Here is an 18,913-nt window from a genome sequence, read left to right on the forward strand (position 1 = left end):
ACCCATTGAGTTCAATGGAGAGTGAGACCGCCAAAGTCATTTCCCCCAGAACCCTGTACACTTTAAAATAATAATAATAATAATTGCCACGCATGTAAAGCTAAATGTGCACAAATTAAATGCACATAAGTTGCGGGCTAACTGTATATATTTGAGAGGGGGGTGCAAGAGTCGGGTAGCATCATCATTACGGTATTATTTGTCCAGTTTAAATATCAGGGTTGCATTTCCAGGTTTCCTCGTTCTGTATGACGTGAAGAACGAGAAAAACAGTAAATCAAATCCTTTAACTTGCCTCAGTAACAAACTGAAGGCAGGCAGAGAAGATATAGAGATTGATAGATGATAGATAGAGAGATAGAGAGATAGATAGATGCTGGATGAATGCTGCACTGCCAAATGTTCTTCTGATGAGCATTTTCACTTTAAGCCCAGTGATTGGCAGGCTAGAGGAGGACAGGAGCAGCCTGGCGAGGCGAGGCGAGCTGGCACTCAGTGCGGGGCTGGCCACAGAATGCTGAGCCAACAACCCCTTCTGTTCACTTTCGTGCCAGGCCTGGCATCAGAGGCACTAATGAGAGGCAGATGAGCCAGCCGGATCGAAGACTTAATTAGGTCCCTATCAAGCCGTGGTCTCTGTTTTTTAGCACTGTGCTGCGTCACCATCCTCCAAACGGCAGCCCCATCTACAGCATGCTGGGGCGCAGAAAAAACATTTTTTATGTCCAAGTTACGACGCCCTCAGCCTACCCACCAGCGCATAGACGCACACACTCATGCACTCTCAGCACACATCCATGCGCTCCATGCTAGCCTGAAAGCTGCTGACATGGGGCTCTGCGGGATCTTAAAGCACTCTCTCAAGATACTCCAACTCCTGCTTAAAACCCAACAAGACTCTTGTTGCTTTTTACGGCATGAGGCCCCAAGCAGCTATAACAAGCAAAGGCTTATTGCGGCAGATATTTCTTGCTGTATCTTCTCTTCCGCTGAGCAAAACCTGTGCAGTGCACCGTCAGAATTAACTCTGGCCAAAGCACATGAGCAGGGTTGTGTCCTCTGGGGATCAGGCTTATGGGTCCAAAATGGTAGGCCTCTCTGCCAGCGCCCACAAGGGTAGCAGCAGTGTTCAAAACTCCCATTGTTCTAGGCGCATTTTGCAACAGGGAATTTCATTAGTGCCAGTAGGTTCTGAGTTCTGGGCGCAGTACCGCACCTGAGATATCAGATTAAAACTGCAGAGTGGAAGGAAAGGGGGACCTTGTACTGCCTCCCCACATCTAGCCACTCTCTGAAGAATGGAGAAGAGACCCTCTTAAGAATATTAGGGGCGTGGGCAGGGAAAGCATGGCTTTGTTTTGTTGTTGTTGTTGTTTTTGCAGTCTTCAGAAGAGGACTAGACCATGTGAAAAATATTTTTAGCTGTAGTTCATTCATATTCAGCTTTGTATTCTGGTACTAAAAAAGTGTGCCTAGGCATTCCGTTGTTGCACCCATAACCTAGGTTTAAGGTGCCATTTATAATAATGATAATAATGATAATAATGATAATAATTTATTATTTATACCCCGCCCATCTGGCCGGGTTCCCCCAGCCACTCTGGGCGGCTTCCAGCAAAACATTAAAATACAGAAATCCATCAAACATTAAAAGCTTCCCTAAACAGGGCTGCCTTAAGATGCCTTCTAAAGGTCTGGTAATTGTTGTTCTCTTTGACCTCTGGTGGGAGGGCATTCCACAGGGTGGGTGCCACTACCGAGAAGGCCCTCTGCCTGGTTCCCTGTAACTTGGCTTCTCATAGCGAGGGAACTGCCAGAAGGCCCTCGGCACTGGACCTCAGTGTCCGGGCAGAACGATTTAGCTCCTAGCTCTCATATCTCAGTTTCTAACACTGGGTAGCAGCTCCTGCTCGATCATCTAGTCTGGATGCTTCTTCCAAGTGGTTCTGAAACAACAGGAGTTTGTAGACTGTTTGTAGGCTGCCATTTCCGTTTAAAGCTGTGGGAAGCTTCATAATGATTCCCATCAGCCCATCTGCTTGACAGGAACCAGCAGGGTACTCATATGCCCCAGCATGGGCATAGCTGAGATTTCTGTTAGGGGGACAGGAGGACACCCATCCGACATCATCCTCTGCCTGGCTCTGTCCAGCAGATTCAGAATGAAATGTCTCAACAACAGTTGTTTTAGATTACTTTCTTTTGACCCCAGGTGTTCAGAAAAATCTGTCAGAAATCTTTCTACAATTCCTACTTTTAGTTAAGTGTTTTTATTTGTTTACTTGATGGGGTGGCAGTTCCACCCCCCACCCCGGCTACGTCCATGTGCCCCAGTGAAATTCAGGACAGAGCGCAGGGCACACCGGTTGTGTACTGAATTCTAACAACAAACAAAGACCAAAATTCTGCATCAAGGTTCGCCTAAGCAGCAACATCCAAACACATTCTGTAATCTGCATAAATTCAGCCAATGAAACGTATTTGTGTTAGTTCCCTCTATTTTGTAGGATTCTGCCATTGTTTTGCACATTATTCTGTTTAAGGGAGCCTCTGATGGCTGGAAATCGTATATAAGCAGCTACTTCTTGAGCTTTTAAGATTTCACCAGACATTACACACATGGACACATGTATACTTTTCAGTATATATTTGCAGCCGTAAGGACTAGAAACTTGTTTTGTTTTTGTTTTTAAGCAATGAAACCTGAGGTCCCTGCAGTCAGTTAGTCTCGTGGTTTATGGCAGTGATGGCGAACCTATGACACGCGTGTCAGACGTGACACGCAGAGCCCTCACTGCTGGCATGCGCCCCATCGGCCCATTCGCGATGTTGTTGTTTTTCCCCCCATTTGTTCTCCTGCTCCTCCTACAGCTTGTCTCTGCTAGAGCTTGTCTCCGCTGTTAAAACCCGGATCCTTTTTTGTTGTTGTTGCTGGTAGCCAGAGAATGGTTTTTTTAACCCTTTCTGTGCTGTTTTTTCTGGCGCTTTGGCAGACTATGTCGGTGCTGCGTGTTAGTTCCAGCGAAGGTATTATTCGCCATTTATTTCTGTTCTCTTCCCCCCCCCCCAAAAGGGCAGCAGCTTTGGGGCATGCCCCCCAAAAAACAAAGCAACTTCTGCACCCCCCAAAAAACCTCCAAAACTTTGGTCAGCAGCTCCCCCCAAAAAGCTCAACAACTCTGGGCACTTTGTGATAAATAAGGGGTTTTTGGTTTGGTTAAATAATTAGTTTTTGGTTTATTAAATACAATTATATATTACAATTGTGGGACCCAGGTGGCGCTGTGGTTAAACCACTGAGCCTAGGGCTTGCTGATCAGAAGGTCGGCGGTTCGAATCCCTGTGACGGGGTGAGCTCCCGTTGCTTGGTCCCAGCTCCTGCCAACCTAGCAGTTCGAAAGCACGTCAAAATGCAAGTAGATAAATAGGAACCGCTACAGCGGGAAGGTAAACGGCGTTTCCATGTGCTGCTCTGGTTTGCCAGAAGTGGCTTTGTCATGCTGGCCACATGACCTAGAAGCTATACGCCGGCTCCCTCGGCCAATAATGCGAGATGAGCGCGCAACCCCAGAGTCGGTCACGACTGGACCTAATGGTCAGGGGTCCCTTTACCTTTACCTTTATATTACAATTATACATTTTTGTTATTAAACTATAAATATCGCGAAATTATGGTTTTTTTCTTGAAATGACACACCACCTGAGTTATGCTCGGTTTTTTGGCGAATTTTGACACACCAAGCTCAAAAGGTTGCCCATCACTGGTTTTGGGTATTTCTGTATTCCCATAAAATCACAGCATGAATAACCTGGCGCAGGAGTGTTAGCAGGGAGGAAAACAAGCACCTACCTAGCTAGGAGGACTGAAAAGCCCGTCAAGGCTATCCTCACCTTCAGTGTAGGCAGAGTCATCTCTCTAACCCTTTGCACCCTCTAAATTTATGTATGTGATGCCGGTCACAGCATGACACAAGCAGGCTGGGGATGCCTCATGGAAAAGTCCTTGCAGAGCCACTTCTTTCTTTTTCTTTTTTTCTTTTTTTTATAAAGCATTTTATTGAATTTTCCAAATAAACAAATTAAAGACAATAAACAAAACAAACATTCAAAAACAAATACAACACACACACTTATCTTTTTAGCAATTCTTTCCAAATTTCTCCTTCCCAATGCTCTGCCAAGCTTGACTTCCCTCCCTCCCCTCATTTGGTTTTCTATTCAGCTCTTATCTCGCAGTTCCTTTATTCCACCCATTTCAAGTCAATTCGTAGGATTTATTTCAATCCTGCAAGTGTCTTTAAACTTCTACAGTTCTTTTCCATATAGTCCACAAATTTACTCCAATCTTTTTGGAACCTTGTTTCCCCCTGGTTCCAGATCCTGCTAGTCAGTCTCGCTAGTTCCGCATAGTCTATTATTTTTGTCTGCCACTCTTCGATCGTCGGTAAATCCTGAGTTTTCCATTTTTGAGCTAACAAAGTCCTAGCCGCGGTTGTCGCATACAAAAATATTATATAGTCCTCCTTTGCGATCTCTTGTCCGATAAGTCCTAATAAAAATGCCTCTGGTTTTTTGGGGAAAGTATACTTAAAAATCTTTTTCAGTTCATTATATATCATTTCCCAAAATCTTTTAACTTTTTCGCATTTCCACCACATATGATAAAAATCTCCCTCCTTCTCATTACATTTCCAGCACATTTTATTACTCATCCTATACATTTTGGCTAATTTTGCTGGTGTTAAATACCATCTATACATCATCTTCCAGACATTCTCTTTGAGGGCGGTACATGCAGTAAACTTCAATGTTTGATTCCATAGTTTCAACCACCCATCATACTCAATATTGTACCCAAAATCCTTTGCCCATTTTATCATCACATCCTTTGTCAATTCATCCTTTGTATACCATTCTAACAACAAATTATACATTTTTGACAACAATTTTGTTCTGCCTTCCAACAATTCTATTTGAAATTTAGACCTTTTGTCTTCAAAACCTATTTTTTTATCCTTTGAAAACACATCATTTACCTGATGGTATTGCAACCAACTAGTCAAAGAGTCTTTAATTTCATCATAAGATTTCAGTTTCCAGCCATGTTCAAATTTTCTTAGTATTTCCTCATAAGTAGTTCTCCGCAGAGCCACTTCTTTCAAGGAAGTAGCTGACAAGGCCTCCCTCTCGCCCCCACCTAGCAGTGCCGCCAATGTTTGCCTTGGCTCTGCTTTAGTCAGCAGCCTATCTCATTGACATTTTCCAGATGACATTTTTCCTGGCATGGAAGCTTAATTCTCTCCCTGTATTTTGTCAGGCTTCTGTTAGGCATAGGAGCCTGGATGGCCTCGCTTCCTCCTCCTCCTCTCACTGTTTCTGGATCGGTAGCAATGGTAGCTCCCCTTCAGAATAGCCAGAGAAAAGCGGGAGGAGAAGGAAATGAACCCATCCAATGGGGTTAGACTAATAGAATGAGTATAAACACTGATGCTGGGAGTCAGGTTGCTGTCACTCATGTTAAGGATGGGAGGGAAATCCTATTTGGCTCACATTTAAAGGTTAATCTACCTATTTGGCACTTTCTGAAACATGATGTGAACTGAAATGCGGGTGTCTTTCATAATTCACACTTTTTTGAATTTTGCAATGCACTGCAAGTAACGTGAACCAAAACATACCAAGGTGACATGTGCCTAGAATATGTTATTAGTGGGAAAACTTTAAAAATCATGTGTTATATTAGGGGAAATATTAATCTTGGGGGGAAATCTGCTTTGCAAAACAATGTGAACATGGGGGGGGAGATGTATACAAAAATGTACGTATTAGGAGAAATGCGCATTAAATCGCTGAAGAATTCAATCGCTGAAGAAGACACTGAGATCCAGCGCTGAGGGCCTTCTGGCGGTTCCCTCACTGCGAGAAGCAAAGCTATAGGGAACCAGGCAGAGGGCCTTCTCGGTAGTGGCATCCGCCCTGTGGAACACCCTCCCATCAGAGGTCAGAGAGATAAACAACTACCTGACATTTAGAAAACACCTAAAGGCAGCCCTGTTTAGGGAAGTTTTTAATCTGTGATATTTTAATGTATTTTGGTATTTGTTGGAAGCCGCCCAGAGTGGCGGGGGAAACCCAGCCAAATGGGCGGGGTTTAAATAAATAATAATGATAATAATTTTCATGAGGACTTTTCGAAACAGAATTTGCAAACTGATGTGGAAATGAGCACAACTGAATTGAAGATTAGAAAACAGAGAAAATGTGAGAAACTGTAAAGGACAGATTCACCTGTCCCTAATCACAGATACTCTCCCTTAATTCTTATCATGTTAATAATAGCAAAAACACCAATAATATAGATCCTGCAAACCTTAAGTCTTTCCAACCATCTTATTGTGTGCATGTTGTTGTGTTCTAGTCAATATCCATGTTGTAGGAGTGCAAAACCCTGCTTTCATCCTTATCCCCTAGCTTCTATCTAATTCTGGTGACTTTCCCCATCATTGAAGTTGTGTAAAGACCTGGTCTTGCTAAATCAAAGCAGTACCATGCAAGAGCTCAGCTCCTCCGCAAGTAAACTGAGCTTTGCAAAAAAAAACCAAGTTGCCACATTCAGCAATAGGTCCTGGGACATCCTTAGCTCTTTAGCATGTTAATTTAGATAAATGTGGGCAAATTGTAAGACTTTCCAGGGCAGGGGGCACAAAGTTGCAATGCTCGGAGCACAGATCAGAAGTGCCCAGGGCACCAAGCCCTGCCATTCCCAAAGCTACACCAGGTCAGGAGGAGAAAGAACTTGAAAGCCAGGAATTCCAAGGAACAGGGAAACCAAAGGCCTGAAGATGGAGAAGGGGACAAAAAGCAGAAGGGGCAGGTGAAACTTGCCTGAGGCTTTGGAGGCCGGCAACAGCTTTTGCATGAAACACCCAAGAGTTTTGCATTGCATACCGCACAGCTTTTCCTATCAATTACACTAGAACAGGTGCAGTTTGGCTACGGCGCTGACTCATCACACATGGCACCGACTTCCTGTGCTCGATTTCGCTCACTGCGGGCTTTGCGTGGTATTTGAGAACGCCTTTCTAGAGTTTCGCACACCTGCGGGTGCACGCGCATTTGTTTCTGCTTATTTGTGGATGCGGCTGCAAACCAGCTACTTCCTTTCATCTCTGACTGCTTGTATAAACTCTCCATGTGCACATCGGGGTGTGTATGTGTATGTATGCATGCATGGAGCTGCACATTTTTGCACGCGTTCCTCCGCTTATTTCTTCCTATTTGTCTGTGCTCCATCGATGTGCTTTCACGTGTCTTTTCCACCAGTGCAATTGCCGCCCCCCACCCCCACGATCCCGCGTGTAAACTGCTTGCAATGCTCATAAAGCACCCAGGCCAGAAGCTGGCCTTCTCAGGATTCCTCTCTTGGGCAACTTGAGCCCCCTTCTGCATTATCTCCTTCCAGCAAAAACCCAACCAAAGCTGCTCCCTGGAACTTGGAGTCCCCCGGACCCCATCCTCCCCTTGTTTCTCCGAGCCTTGGGACTACGAAGCCCACAATTCTTAGCGGCCTCCCCTGCCTCGCGCGGCTCTTTGGGAGATGCAGTCTCTGCGCTGCGCTCCTGCCCATTTACGAGCAGGCGGGGAGGACTACAATTCCCAGCAGCGCTGCGAGCCTCGCCTGCCTCCGCCTCCCCAGCTGGCTTGAAGGCTGTTATTGTTGTTGCTAAAAGGTTAGTGGAACAGCTGGTTGCTCTCTGGGTAAGAGACGTCTTCGGGATTGGGGAGGGGGACGTTGCTACTTTCTCTCCTCCTCGCCTTTCTTTGCTGCTGCTGCTCGGAAAGCGGATGGCTCAAACGAACTCGGGGTGCAGTGGGGCGCAATTCCTCTTTTCCAGGAGCTTTTAATCCCCCCCCCACTTTCTGCGAATGCTGTGAGCAAAACAATATGTAAGAAAAGAGGGGGAGTGGCTTGCCTCCCCCGCAGTCAAAGGAGTCGTTTGCATTGATTTCCACTTCTTCGTCGCTGAAAAGAATCTGGGGAGGGGTGGGGAAGGGAAGGAAAGAAAGGCTTCAACGGGCCTTTAATCCTGAGCTTGCGGCACAAAGGGTTGAGGTGGTGATGGGGGGAGGGGGGAGAGATCAAAGGAACCCCAGTACCAAATGCTAAGGTCTTTCCTGGCCACTTTTACTCTTTCTTTCTTTCTTTCTTTCTTTCTTTCTTTCTTTCTTTCTTTCTTTCTTTCTTTCTTTCTTTCTGCCACCCCCCTCTTTGCACACACAAGCCTCTAGAATCTGTCAGTTTGGAGACAGCCCAAGAGCCCTCCTGCCTCCATACTTAATAGGCCTGGGATATTCTCTGCCTGCCATGCCTCCCCCCCCCCCCCGTTCTTATTATTACTCTCTCTGTCTTGGATATTATTCCTGTCCTGGGGCCTCCCAGAAAATGTATTAACTGCGAACGAGATTTCGAGGTACGCTGCGCGAGAGGCTTGTGTTTATTTGAAGACAGCCTGGGACTTCTGGTTCCTTGAAAACAAGTTTCCCTTTGTTTGGCTTTGAGCCGCAGGACTCCCAACCCTGACGCCGGCTAGGAGTACACTTTTACGGGAGAAGTCATAATAGCCTTTCCCAAAACAAGGTGGGGATTGAGCACTCCAAATGGCACGCAGTTTCACCATGTAAAGGAGGAGGATGGGCTCCTCTTGCGTAAGCCTTGCCAGCAGGCCAGCCAGGTCCTCAAAACTTCTCCTTGAGCCTTCCCACGCTTCTGCCTGTTAGATGGAGAGATCTGATTGCTGGTTTCTTTTGCTGTACCCTGCACAGACATGTCCGGGCTCTTTGCTGGCCTCTGATTGGTGTTCCTCTTGCAGAAGCACCACCCAGATGCTCCGGGAGAAAGGAATCTGGCCCAAAGTGCTGGGAGCTGGCCAGGCGTTCGTTACCCATGTGGTTTGGCCATGACTCTGCCTGGGTCATGGGGCATATTGGGATAAGCTTGTTGCCTTGACTTGTGTAGATCTGAAAGCACCTCGTGGGACAAGGTTTCATCACAGGCTTCCCCTGCTAAGAAAGGTTGGGAGGCCTATTTAGAATCGATCTGAGTAAAAGTGGATGGATGTTGTTGTTGTTTTGTTGTTGTTTAGTCGTTTAGTCGTGTCCGACTCTTCGTGACCCCATGGACCATAGCACACCAGGCACTCCTGCCTTCCACTGCCTCCTGCAGTTTGGTCAAACTCATGTTCGTAGCTTCGAGAACACTGTCCAACCATCTCGTCCTCTGTCGTCCCCTTCTCCTAGTGCCCTCCACCTTTCCCAACACCAGGGTCTTTTCCAAGGATTCTTCTCTTCTCATGAGGTGGCCAAAGTATTGGAGCCTCAGCTTCACGATCTGGGAATGGATGGATGAGGTTGATCAAATTACTGTATGGTGTGTGGAAAGTATACAGAGAAAATGTGTCGCCCCCCCCCCCTCATTCTCTCCTAACTACACACTACCTGGGGTCATCCAAGGAAGCTGAAAGGTGGGACATCCAAACAGACAAAAGGATGGGGCTCAGCACTGGGAGAGGGCTATTTCTCTCCTGATTTGCTGTATGGACTTCCCATGTGAGAAACGAGATGATGAACTAGATAAGCCTTTGGTCTGTTCCAGCAGGGCTGCTCTGTGCACTAAACGATATGTTTGTACGCGTTAAAGTAATTGTGAAGGGTCCGTTTCATGCGCTTGCAAGCACCCAGCCAAGAGATCTGCACCGTGCACCCCCATCCCCGTGCAACACGCCTGCTACTCCGGCAGCAACATAGAACTCAGTTATTTGATCCTTAAGCTACGCTAATAAGAATCTAAGAATTGCCTTGCCGGCTGACAGCAACGTTCATTTCACTCCGCATTCCCCCTTCCATCCCATTGTGCTAATATTAATCCTTGTGCTAGCACAACCGTTCAGTTAAGTACCACCCATACTTACTTGTGCAAAGTTTGGAGTGACAAAACTTTCCTCTTTCTAAAAAAAAAGCTATTGAGCTACCATGAGGACTAGAAACTTTTCATATATATTCATATTCAGGGCTGCAGCATGGTAAAGTGTCACATGAGACCTCTTCATTCCTAGTCTGCGCAGGCTCCAAGATTTGCAGGTGAGGGAGCGGAGAAGTATCAGATATGGTTATATCATTAGGAAACAAATCAGTTCCTCGCATAGTCTCAAGGCCAAAGTTAATAATAATTGCTGGATATGGTAAAAGCCAAGAGTGCTGGAATCTGGACTACATTCCACCGTAGATGACTGATGCCTTACCTTGCTGACATCATCCTGCCCTCAAATTTATGATGCTATGAGCCTGGGTCTCAGTTTAGCCCAGGGGTCCCCAGACTACAGCCCGGGGGCCAGATATGGCCCGTGAGGATCATTTATCCGGCCCCCGCCGCTGCTGCCCGCTCTTATCGCGTGGCGTGATCTTAACGCAGCACGGCGTGGCTGCCCACTTCCTGGTCGCCAGAACATCCGAAATAGCTTGTGCTCATGCACAAGCATCATTTCCGGCGCACTTCCGGGTCGGAGGAGGCACATGTGTACAAGTTATTTCCGGTCTTCCGGCAACCCGGAAATGATGCTGGCGCATGCGCACAAGCTATTTCCAACACTCCGGCAACCTGGAAGTGCGCTGGAAATCGCGTGTGCATATGCATATGGGCGCACACTCCGGCCCACCGCGCTATCGGCACTCGACACACCGGCCCAAGGCCAGGTAAGTCTGGGGACCCCTGGTTTAGCCGCTTTGCGGCTGATCTTTATTATGTTTTGTTTTTATAAATGTATAAGTTTGAGGTCCCCAGTAAAACGTATTTTTCCTAGGGCAGCAAATTCAAATCAAAATAAATAAACAAGACCAGTAAAGTCACAAAACCAGCAGGCCATAGCCAGATGACAAAACCCCAGAAAAGCCATCCCATTAAAAAAAAAAGTTGGAATGTCTGGGCAAATAAGCGAATGTCTCTTGCCTAGTACCAGCATCAGTTTGGGTACCAGAAAAGCTTGTCTGGGGAAAGCGTCCCAAATATGCAACACCACAACCAATAAAGACCTTTACTGTATCTTGTTATCTCCCACCTGACTTTTGATGTTCATATATGTACCCCTGAGGATGCATATAAGGGGACACTTGCCTCCACCATGAGCTCAGTGAGTTCCAGCAGCTCAGTTTGTCAATGGGCTCTGCTCCCTTGTAGGCAGAGGCCAATAGTTAACACCTGGGAAGACCACAAATGAGGGCAGGAAATGCCAGCGAAATAATCCCTGGGCACCCTAGGGGCGCCGTGTTATTTCTGTTGCTGAAACCGGACATGAATGTTGTTTTTATTCTGAGAATCTTCCGTGAGCCTCTTTGAGAGCCTTTCAGGTCTATGATACAGGAAATATTAGTGTTCTAAAATAAATACATGTAGAACAGGCTCATATTGTAGGAGCAGTCCTTATATATGCTGTGCTCTGGGCAAAACTAAAGAGAGTGCTGTCTGCCAGTTGCCCACACAAGAAAGAAACCTCCAGTTCCTCGATTCTTTAGGTTAAGTCTGTGGTTTTCAAACACTCTGCAGGGATTTTTTCCTCTGTTGACTTCTGTACTAAGGGAAGCCTATACATTTGCCACAGAACTGATGAGTATTGCAATGCATTCTGGGATGCACGCCAGTTGCCCAATAAATTTATATGCAGTGCCAACTGGGCCTGTTGGGTCTAGCTGTTGCCCCACAACCAAGAGTGGCTGCGGGTGACAGGGGGACACAAATAGTAGTGGGTAAACTGTCTTTCAAGGAAATTTGGTCACCTTTGTTGGTGTTTTGAGTGAGGCGCCCACAGTAGCTTTTAAGGAACCCCAGAAGACCACTGGGTCCAATGAAATCAATGAGCGTTCGAATTCTTATTCATCTCTAAGCCCAGCCTGTACAAGTTTCTAGTCCCTTGGTTTTCCCAGCTAAATGCCATGGCACTGCTCTGGGCAGGGCTACCTGGGGCTGGAAATAAAACTTCATAGAAATCACCAGCAAATCGTTCTCACCCATGTTCGTCGCTGGCCTTCGAGTTCCAGTTATGGGCAGCACTGGCAAAACCTGAACTCTTAATTTCTTTACTGCCAAAAGCCCTTTCAGCCGTGCCCCACCCACTCCTGACTTGACTGTGGAAGTGCAGCAAATCTATGTGAAACAGTGGAGACCTATCTTACTATTACATAATATTATATAGCATTTTTGTAAGATGAAATGGAGCGTTTGAGCAAAACAAGCAGGCCAGCATCTCCAGTGAGCAGAGGAAGCAAATGGCTGGCTTTCTCGTGTTCCCTTAGTTATAGCTGCCACCCCCACCCCCCGAATTAATAATAATAATAATGCCCAGTCCATCTGACTGAGTTACCCCAGCAACTCTGGGCAGCTTCCAACATAAATGAAAACATAACAAAACATTAAACCTTAAAAAGCTTCCCTATACAGGGCTGCCTTCAGATGTCTTCTAAAGGTTATATCAGAGGTTCCCAAACTACGGCCCGGGGCCCAGATGCGGCCCGTGTGAGCCAATTGTGCGGCCCCGCCGGCCGCCGGCCGCTCCTACCGGTACTAGCGTGCCGTGGTGCGGTTGCCCATCTCTGGGTCGGCGTGGTGCCAGAAATAGCTTGTGCGCAAACGCGGGCTGGAGGGCGGGAGAACGCGCTCCCATATGTACGTGCACAAGCTATTTCTGGTGCCGCGCCGACCTGGAAGTGCACAGGAAATGATGTCTGCACATGCACAGAAGCCATTTCCGATGCTGTGCCACGCCAGAAAAAAGCGAGTGTGCGCGTGTGTGCATGTATGGGAACACGTTCCCCCGCCCAAACCAGCCTGAAGCCAGCTAAGTTTGGGGACCCATGGGTTATATAGTTACTCATCTCCTTGACATCTGATGGGAGGGCATTCTGTACTTGCTTGCATGCATGCACAGTAGGCTGAGGGAAGTCTGGGGTCCAAGAAAGCCCAGCTGAGCAAGCGAGCTAACAGGTGTGTGTGGGGGGGTGTGTGATCTAGAGCAAGCAGGCAGGCATCGTCGTCCCCAAGGAGGGGGAATTGTTTTCCCCCTTTGTCTGCCACCACCATCATCAGAAGGAAGTGTGCATTTCAAAACGCACCCTTTCATCTGTCGGGATCAGCACAGGGCGAGGGGGAGAAAGACTTTCTCTTCGTTCCCTTCTCCAGGAGTGGTGTCAGCAGTGGGATCCTGGGATTGGGCAAGCTGTGAGGGGATGGGGGATTTGGATGAGGTGTACAATGGGCAGGGGATAGGTGGACCTCAGCACAACAGCACTTCGCCCTCCCACATTTCTCAGCAACTGGTATTCAGAAGTCTATTGCCTCTGACAGTGGAAGGCACTGTCGTGGGAGGTCCTGATTCAAATCTCTGCCCATTCAGTAATGAAACTTGCTGCGTGGCTCGGAGGCAATGTCTCCCTCAGCCCGTCCTCCTCCTATCATATTGGTTGTATGAATAAAAGATTTGGATGCAGTAATGTGCCCTTTCTACTGAAGATGCCAGAGAAATTGTTACGTTTAATTATAATAATGCCAAACGAACAGTGGTAAAGGTGGCCAGCCTGTCTGGGTGTGGCTGTTCTCTCCCTCCTACAACTCTGCATTGCACAGTTGTTGTTATTAATAGTTTTCAGGAAAGGAGCATGACCTGGTTGTGTCATTTCCAGTAACCAACATTGGCCTACCTCTGTGAATGTACAGAGGACGGAATCCAATCTCTCGTTCTGTTGGTTTGGTGCCAGGATTTCTCCTTGCCCAACAGGGCATTAACCTCTCTCTCTCTCCCCCCCCCCCCCGTCTAAATCTGCTTTAGGGGCTACCTCAACCCTCTAGAGCAAATTTGGGGAGGGTGCAGAGTGCACAATTTGGGGGGGGGGGGTGGCAGTTGTGCTGGACAAGCAAAAATTGTTGTATTGACAAGGCTCAGTTGGTCCAGAATCTCATGCAAAAAGTGGATTCCAGACATGTTCGTTTTCTAAATCCCTCGCTTGCAGAATATCAACACGTTATCACCCAGGGGCGTACCCAGGATCAAAACTAGGGGGGGGGGGCAAGCCATGGTCATTCAGGTTGTGACATCCTTCCCTACCCCCACATTTTATAGGCTTCCTCCCCCCTTTTTATTTTCTTTTATCACTTCCCCTCCCCCTCCCTCTCCTCGTTTCCCACCCTTTGGGGGGTGGGGGTGCCAATGCTTTGTGTCTCTGCCCTCAGCGGGCTCCTCTCCAGCTTGCCTGTAAGCGCGACTCCGGTGCTGCCGCTTAACAGCTGATTTGTGGTCGTTGCCGGGCTGCGCGCGTGGAGCGTTTTGCTCCAATCGCCTTTCCTTTATAACCATTTATGTTTTTTTGTGCTTCTAGGGGGGGAAGCTGCCCCCCCTGCCCCTTGCTGGGTACGCCCATGTTATCACCTCTCTCTTTCTCCCGCCAAATTCCCCACTGCCACCACCCCTTGAAGCCTTATACAGTGGTACCTCGACTTATGAAGACGATCCGTTCTGCGGTCGTCTTCGGAAGTCAAAGCGCCGCTACGCCGCATGCGCGAAGCACGATTTTGCGCCTCTGCGCATGCGCCGGGAGGACTTCCGGAGGCTTTGAAGCCTTAGGATGTCAAGGTATGACTGTAGCTGCATATTCCTGCACTGCAGGGGGTTGGACTAGATGATCCTCAGGGTCCCTTTCAACTCTGATTCTTCTGCCATGTCCTTAACTTAACCCATTAGCCCTACTGAAACAACCCCTCATGCACAATGGCGCTGAATCACATTCATTTGCTCTTTATCCTTGCCTCTCCTCTCCCCCTGTTGACTTTCCTCATTGTTTTAGTGCAGACTGTAAGCTCCTTGGAGCAGAGACTTGCCACACACATACACCACACACTCACTCACTCATACTCATACTGCAATGCAGCGTTATAAATCAGCCGTGACACTTAATAATGAATAGGTCCTCATAGTTGTGGAAATACAATCTGCAAAAGATCGAGGGGGTGATATTTCTGTGTCCTGCGTAGCTATGACCTTTCCTCGTGACCTCTATCAACGCTGCTCTGCAAATGCATCCCCCACTGCCCATTGCATCCTTACATTTCCCCTTCCTGCCTGAAGGCAACATTTTGCTGAAAGTTTCCTAGTTGTGCAGAACAAAAACGCAAAACCCAGTTTTTGGATTGGGAATGAAATGCATCAGGGAGTGGGGGACCTCAGGCCTGCGCCCAGAATGTGGCCCTCCAGGGTTCGCTGTCTGGCCCTTAAAACTCTCACCAGGCCATGCTTCACAACTTCCTTGAGTGCTTTGGCTGCCGGAATGTGTTCTTGAGTTCTTGCTTGCCTGGGTGGGAGGTTAGAGAGAGAGGTGCACAATCTAGCCTACTTTACAAAGGTGAAATTCGTGTTTGTTCCCCACCTGCTTTTGCATACTCTCCAATATTTATCTGATGAAATTTAGCTTCCAAAATATGAAAACATAATAAAACATTAAGCTTTTTTTTTAAAAAAAAATAACTTCCTTATACAGGGCTGCCTTCAGATGTCTTCTAAAAGTTGTATAGTTTCTTATCTTCTTGGCTCGGGGGTCGCATAACTCCACATCCTCCAAGATTTCTCTGATGAAAATAGGGACGTCCTTAGGAAAAGTGGGACATTCTGGGATCAAATTGGAAACCCGGACGGCTTCTGTAAATCTGGGACTGTCCCTGGAAAATAGGGACACTTGGAGGGTCTTTTTTGCCTCTGATCCCTCCCACCAGTGGCATGCGGCCCTTGAAAGATTGCCCAGAATGTGGCCCTCAGGCAGCAAAAGGTTCCCCACTCGAAGTATGGTACATGGGATTAAGCACACATGGATAATAAGCAGATAATTGCACTGCAGTCTTATTTTGACCCACGGAATTTGTAATTTGTTGGGGTGGGGGAGGATAACAAGGTCAGGCCAGAGCTGTGTGCCTTTTGCAATCACATCATCCAGATGTAGAAACCGAAACTGTGCTGAGAAGTTTGCAACCCAAGAATCAGCATAATGCAATCCTGTTTATTATTACAATCGTACCTCGGAAGTTGAATGGAAATCCGTTCCGGAAGTCTGGTCGACTTCCAAAATGTTCAGAAACCAAGACGCGGCTTCCGATTGGCTGCAGGAAGCTCCTTGAAGCCAATTGGAGGCTGCGTCAGACGTTGAGGTTCCAAAGAACGTTCACAAACCGGAACACTCACTTCTGGGTTTGTGGCGTTCAGGAGCCAAAACATTCGACTCGCAAGGCATTCGGGTGAAGATAAAGGACCCCTAACAGTTAAGTCCAGTCGCAAACGACTCTGGGGTTGCGGTGCTCATCTCACTTTACTGCCCGAGGGAGCCAGCGTTTGTCCGCAGACAGTTTTTCCGGGTCATGTGGCCAGCAGGACTAAGCCGCTTCTGGCAAAGCCAGAGCAGCGCATGGAAACGCTGTTTACCTTCCCGCCGGAGCGGTTCTTATTTATCTACTTGCACTTTGACATGCTTTTGAACTGCTAGGTTGGCAGGAGCTGGGACCGAACAATGGGAGCTCACCCCGCCACGGGGATTCGAACTGCCGACCTTCCAATCGGGAAGCCCTAGGCTCAGTGGTTTAGACCACAGCGCCACCCGCATCTCAGGAATAAATTCCATATTACAGTGGTATACCTCGGGTTAAGAATTTAATTCGTCCTGGAGGTCCATTTTTAACCTGAAACTGTTCTTAACCTGAGGTACCACTTTAGCTGATGGGGCCTCCCGCTGCCGCTGCGCGATTTCTGTTCTCAAACTGAAGCAAAGTTCTTAACCCGAGGTACTATTTCTGGGTTAGCGGAGTCTGGAACCTGAAGCATCTGGAACCTGAAGCGTCTGTAATCCAAGGTACCACTGTATTCAATGCAGCATACTCCCATAAGGATTGTGGCCTTGGTGGTCCGTCCCCCCCCCCCAAGACTGGGCAGATATTTCTGTCTTGGAAGACAACATTCCACCCCACCCCCCTAAAGAAAAAAGACTGACCCCTGCCCCACTGAGTTTACATTTCCGATTTCAAGAGTGGGGAAGAGAAGCCTGGTGAAAGAGAAGCCTGCCTTGCAGGGGGTTGGACTAGATGACCCTCAGGGTCCCCTCCAACTCTACAATTCTATGGCCTTCGTTGCCCCACTAACCACCCTCCTTTGCCTCACAGCCGCCAAGATGGAAGAAGTGCAGTCCCAACCCGGCGTGGCTTTCCTGAATGTGACCTCGAGCTACGTGCCCCACACCAAGGTGGAATGTCACTACAGCCTGCCACCTGGCATGAAGCCGTCCGCCAGAGACTGGATTGGAATATTTAAGGTATTTCAGCTGGGGAGTGGGTGGAGGGAAAGGGGGACACACTAGTGTTAGAAACTCAGGTATATAAACTAGGCGCCAAATAGCTCCTTCAACCAGTCACCAAACCAGAAAATCTAGTTGCCATTTGGGGGCAAGATGGCTCTAAAGTCTTGTTTTTTTTCAAATGATGGACTGACTGTGATTGATTTCAGTTAAACATCTGGCTAATTCAAATGACAAACCTGAGCTAGATTAAGAGCTTTGAGAACTTAAAGAAGAAAAGTCGCTTTATCTAGGAAGAGACCACAAGGGCCATCCAGTCCAACCCCCTGCCAAGCAGGAAACACCACCAAAGCATTCTTGACATATGCCTGTCAAGCCTCTGCTTAAAGACCTCCAAAGAAGGAGACTCCACCACACTCCTTGGTAGCAAATTCCACTGCCGAACAGCTCTTACTGTCAGGAAGTTCTTCCTAAAGTTTAATGGTGACACGGACCATTCATAACGTAGGAATATTCTTCACAGCTACTGTGAGCAGGGCTGTGGGGTGGGGTAAGCGAAGACAAACTGCAACAATTTGTTTATTTTTTTGGAAATAATTTTGATTTGATTTTACAAGTGTAAAATTATGACAATACAAAATACATATCCATATTTAGAGATTTCTCCGAATCTCTAGACTTCCCACCTTCCTTGGGTCCTATTGTCAACCTTTTCAACTGCATACTATTTCATAATCCATATTTTATATTTCTCCATTTTATCTGTAATATTTACTACATTACAATTGTTATTGCAATCCTGCTAATGTTTTCAGCTGCTTACAGTGGTCTCTCGGGTAAATTATAATTTTTTCCCCATTCTTTATTAAAGTTTTGGTCTTCTTGGTTCCTGAGCTTTCCAGTCAGTTTTGTCATTTCAGCATAATCCAACAGCTTAGTTTGCCATTCTTCTCTGCTAGGGACTTTATCTCCTTTCCATCTTTGGGCTAGTTACGTCCGTGCAGCTGTTGTCTCCTCCCTAGGAATTTCAATACCTACAATTCCTAATAGAAAAGCTTCTGTGTTTTTTTCAATTTATTATGTATCATTTCCTAGAATGCTTTTATTACCTTACATGTCCACCACACATGGTAAAAGGTGCCTTCCTTTTCTTTACATTTCCAGCTGATATTTGTACTTCTCTTATACATTTTTGGCTAACTTACAAACTGCAACTGTTAACTATAACATTGTTCACTGCTCCTGCTCAGGCGGTGTCAGGGGATTGTTGCGGCTACTCTCGAGTAAAGACGCTCCAGTCCGCTCTGCCTTTCAGAGTTTTATTGTGCATATTATTTACAGTGCAGAGATATCTGAAGAAGTGTGCATGCACACGAAAGCTCATACCTATGACAAACTTAGTTGGTCTCTAAGGTGCTACTAAAATGATTTTTTTATTTTGATCAGAAAACGTGACTGCCTAGTCCGATTCAGAACCCGGCAATGGCTGCTTCCGGCTCTTCGGCCAGCATAAAAGCCTGGTCACACCAAAACGCCTCCCCCTAGT

At 47.0% G+C, this 18,913-nt stretch overlaps 1 protein-coding gene across 2 annotated transcripts in view; it reads left to right on the top strand.

The window, feature by feature from the left end:
• Positions 1 to 7,591: 7,591 nt before the first annotated feature.
• Positions 7,592 to 18,913, top strand: part of CALCOCO1 (calcium binding and coiled-coil domain 1) — a 34,394-nt gene continuing 23,072 nt past the window's right edge. Inside the window, exons 1-2 of one of the 2 annotated variants that reach the window (XM_035100293.3) lie at positions 7,592 to 7,730; positions 17,237 to 17,385. In XM_035100293.3, coding sequence (XP_034956184.3) covers positions 17,245 to 17,385 — 141 coding nt within the window. In that variant the 5' untranslated portion in view covers positions 7,592 to 7,730; positions 17,237 to 17,244. Of the gene's footprint in view, positions 7,759 to 17,236; positions 17,386 to 18,913 lie in introns of both variants that reach the window. The other variant, XM_035100302.3, reaches the window with a different exon arrangement.

This window comes from Zootoca vivipara, chromosome 2, assembly GCF_965207765.1.
Source record: "Zootoca vivipara chromosome 2, rZooViv2.hap1.1, whole genome shotgun sequence".
Taxonomy (NCBI): Eukaryota; Metazoa; Chordata; class Lepidosauria; order Squamata; family Lacertidae; genus Zootoca; species Zootoca vivipara.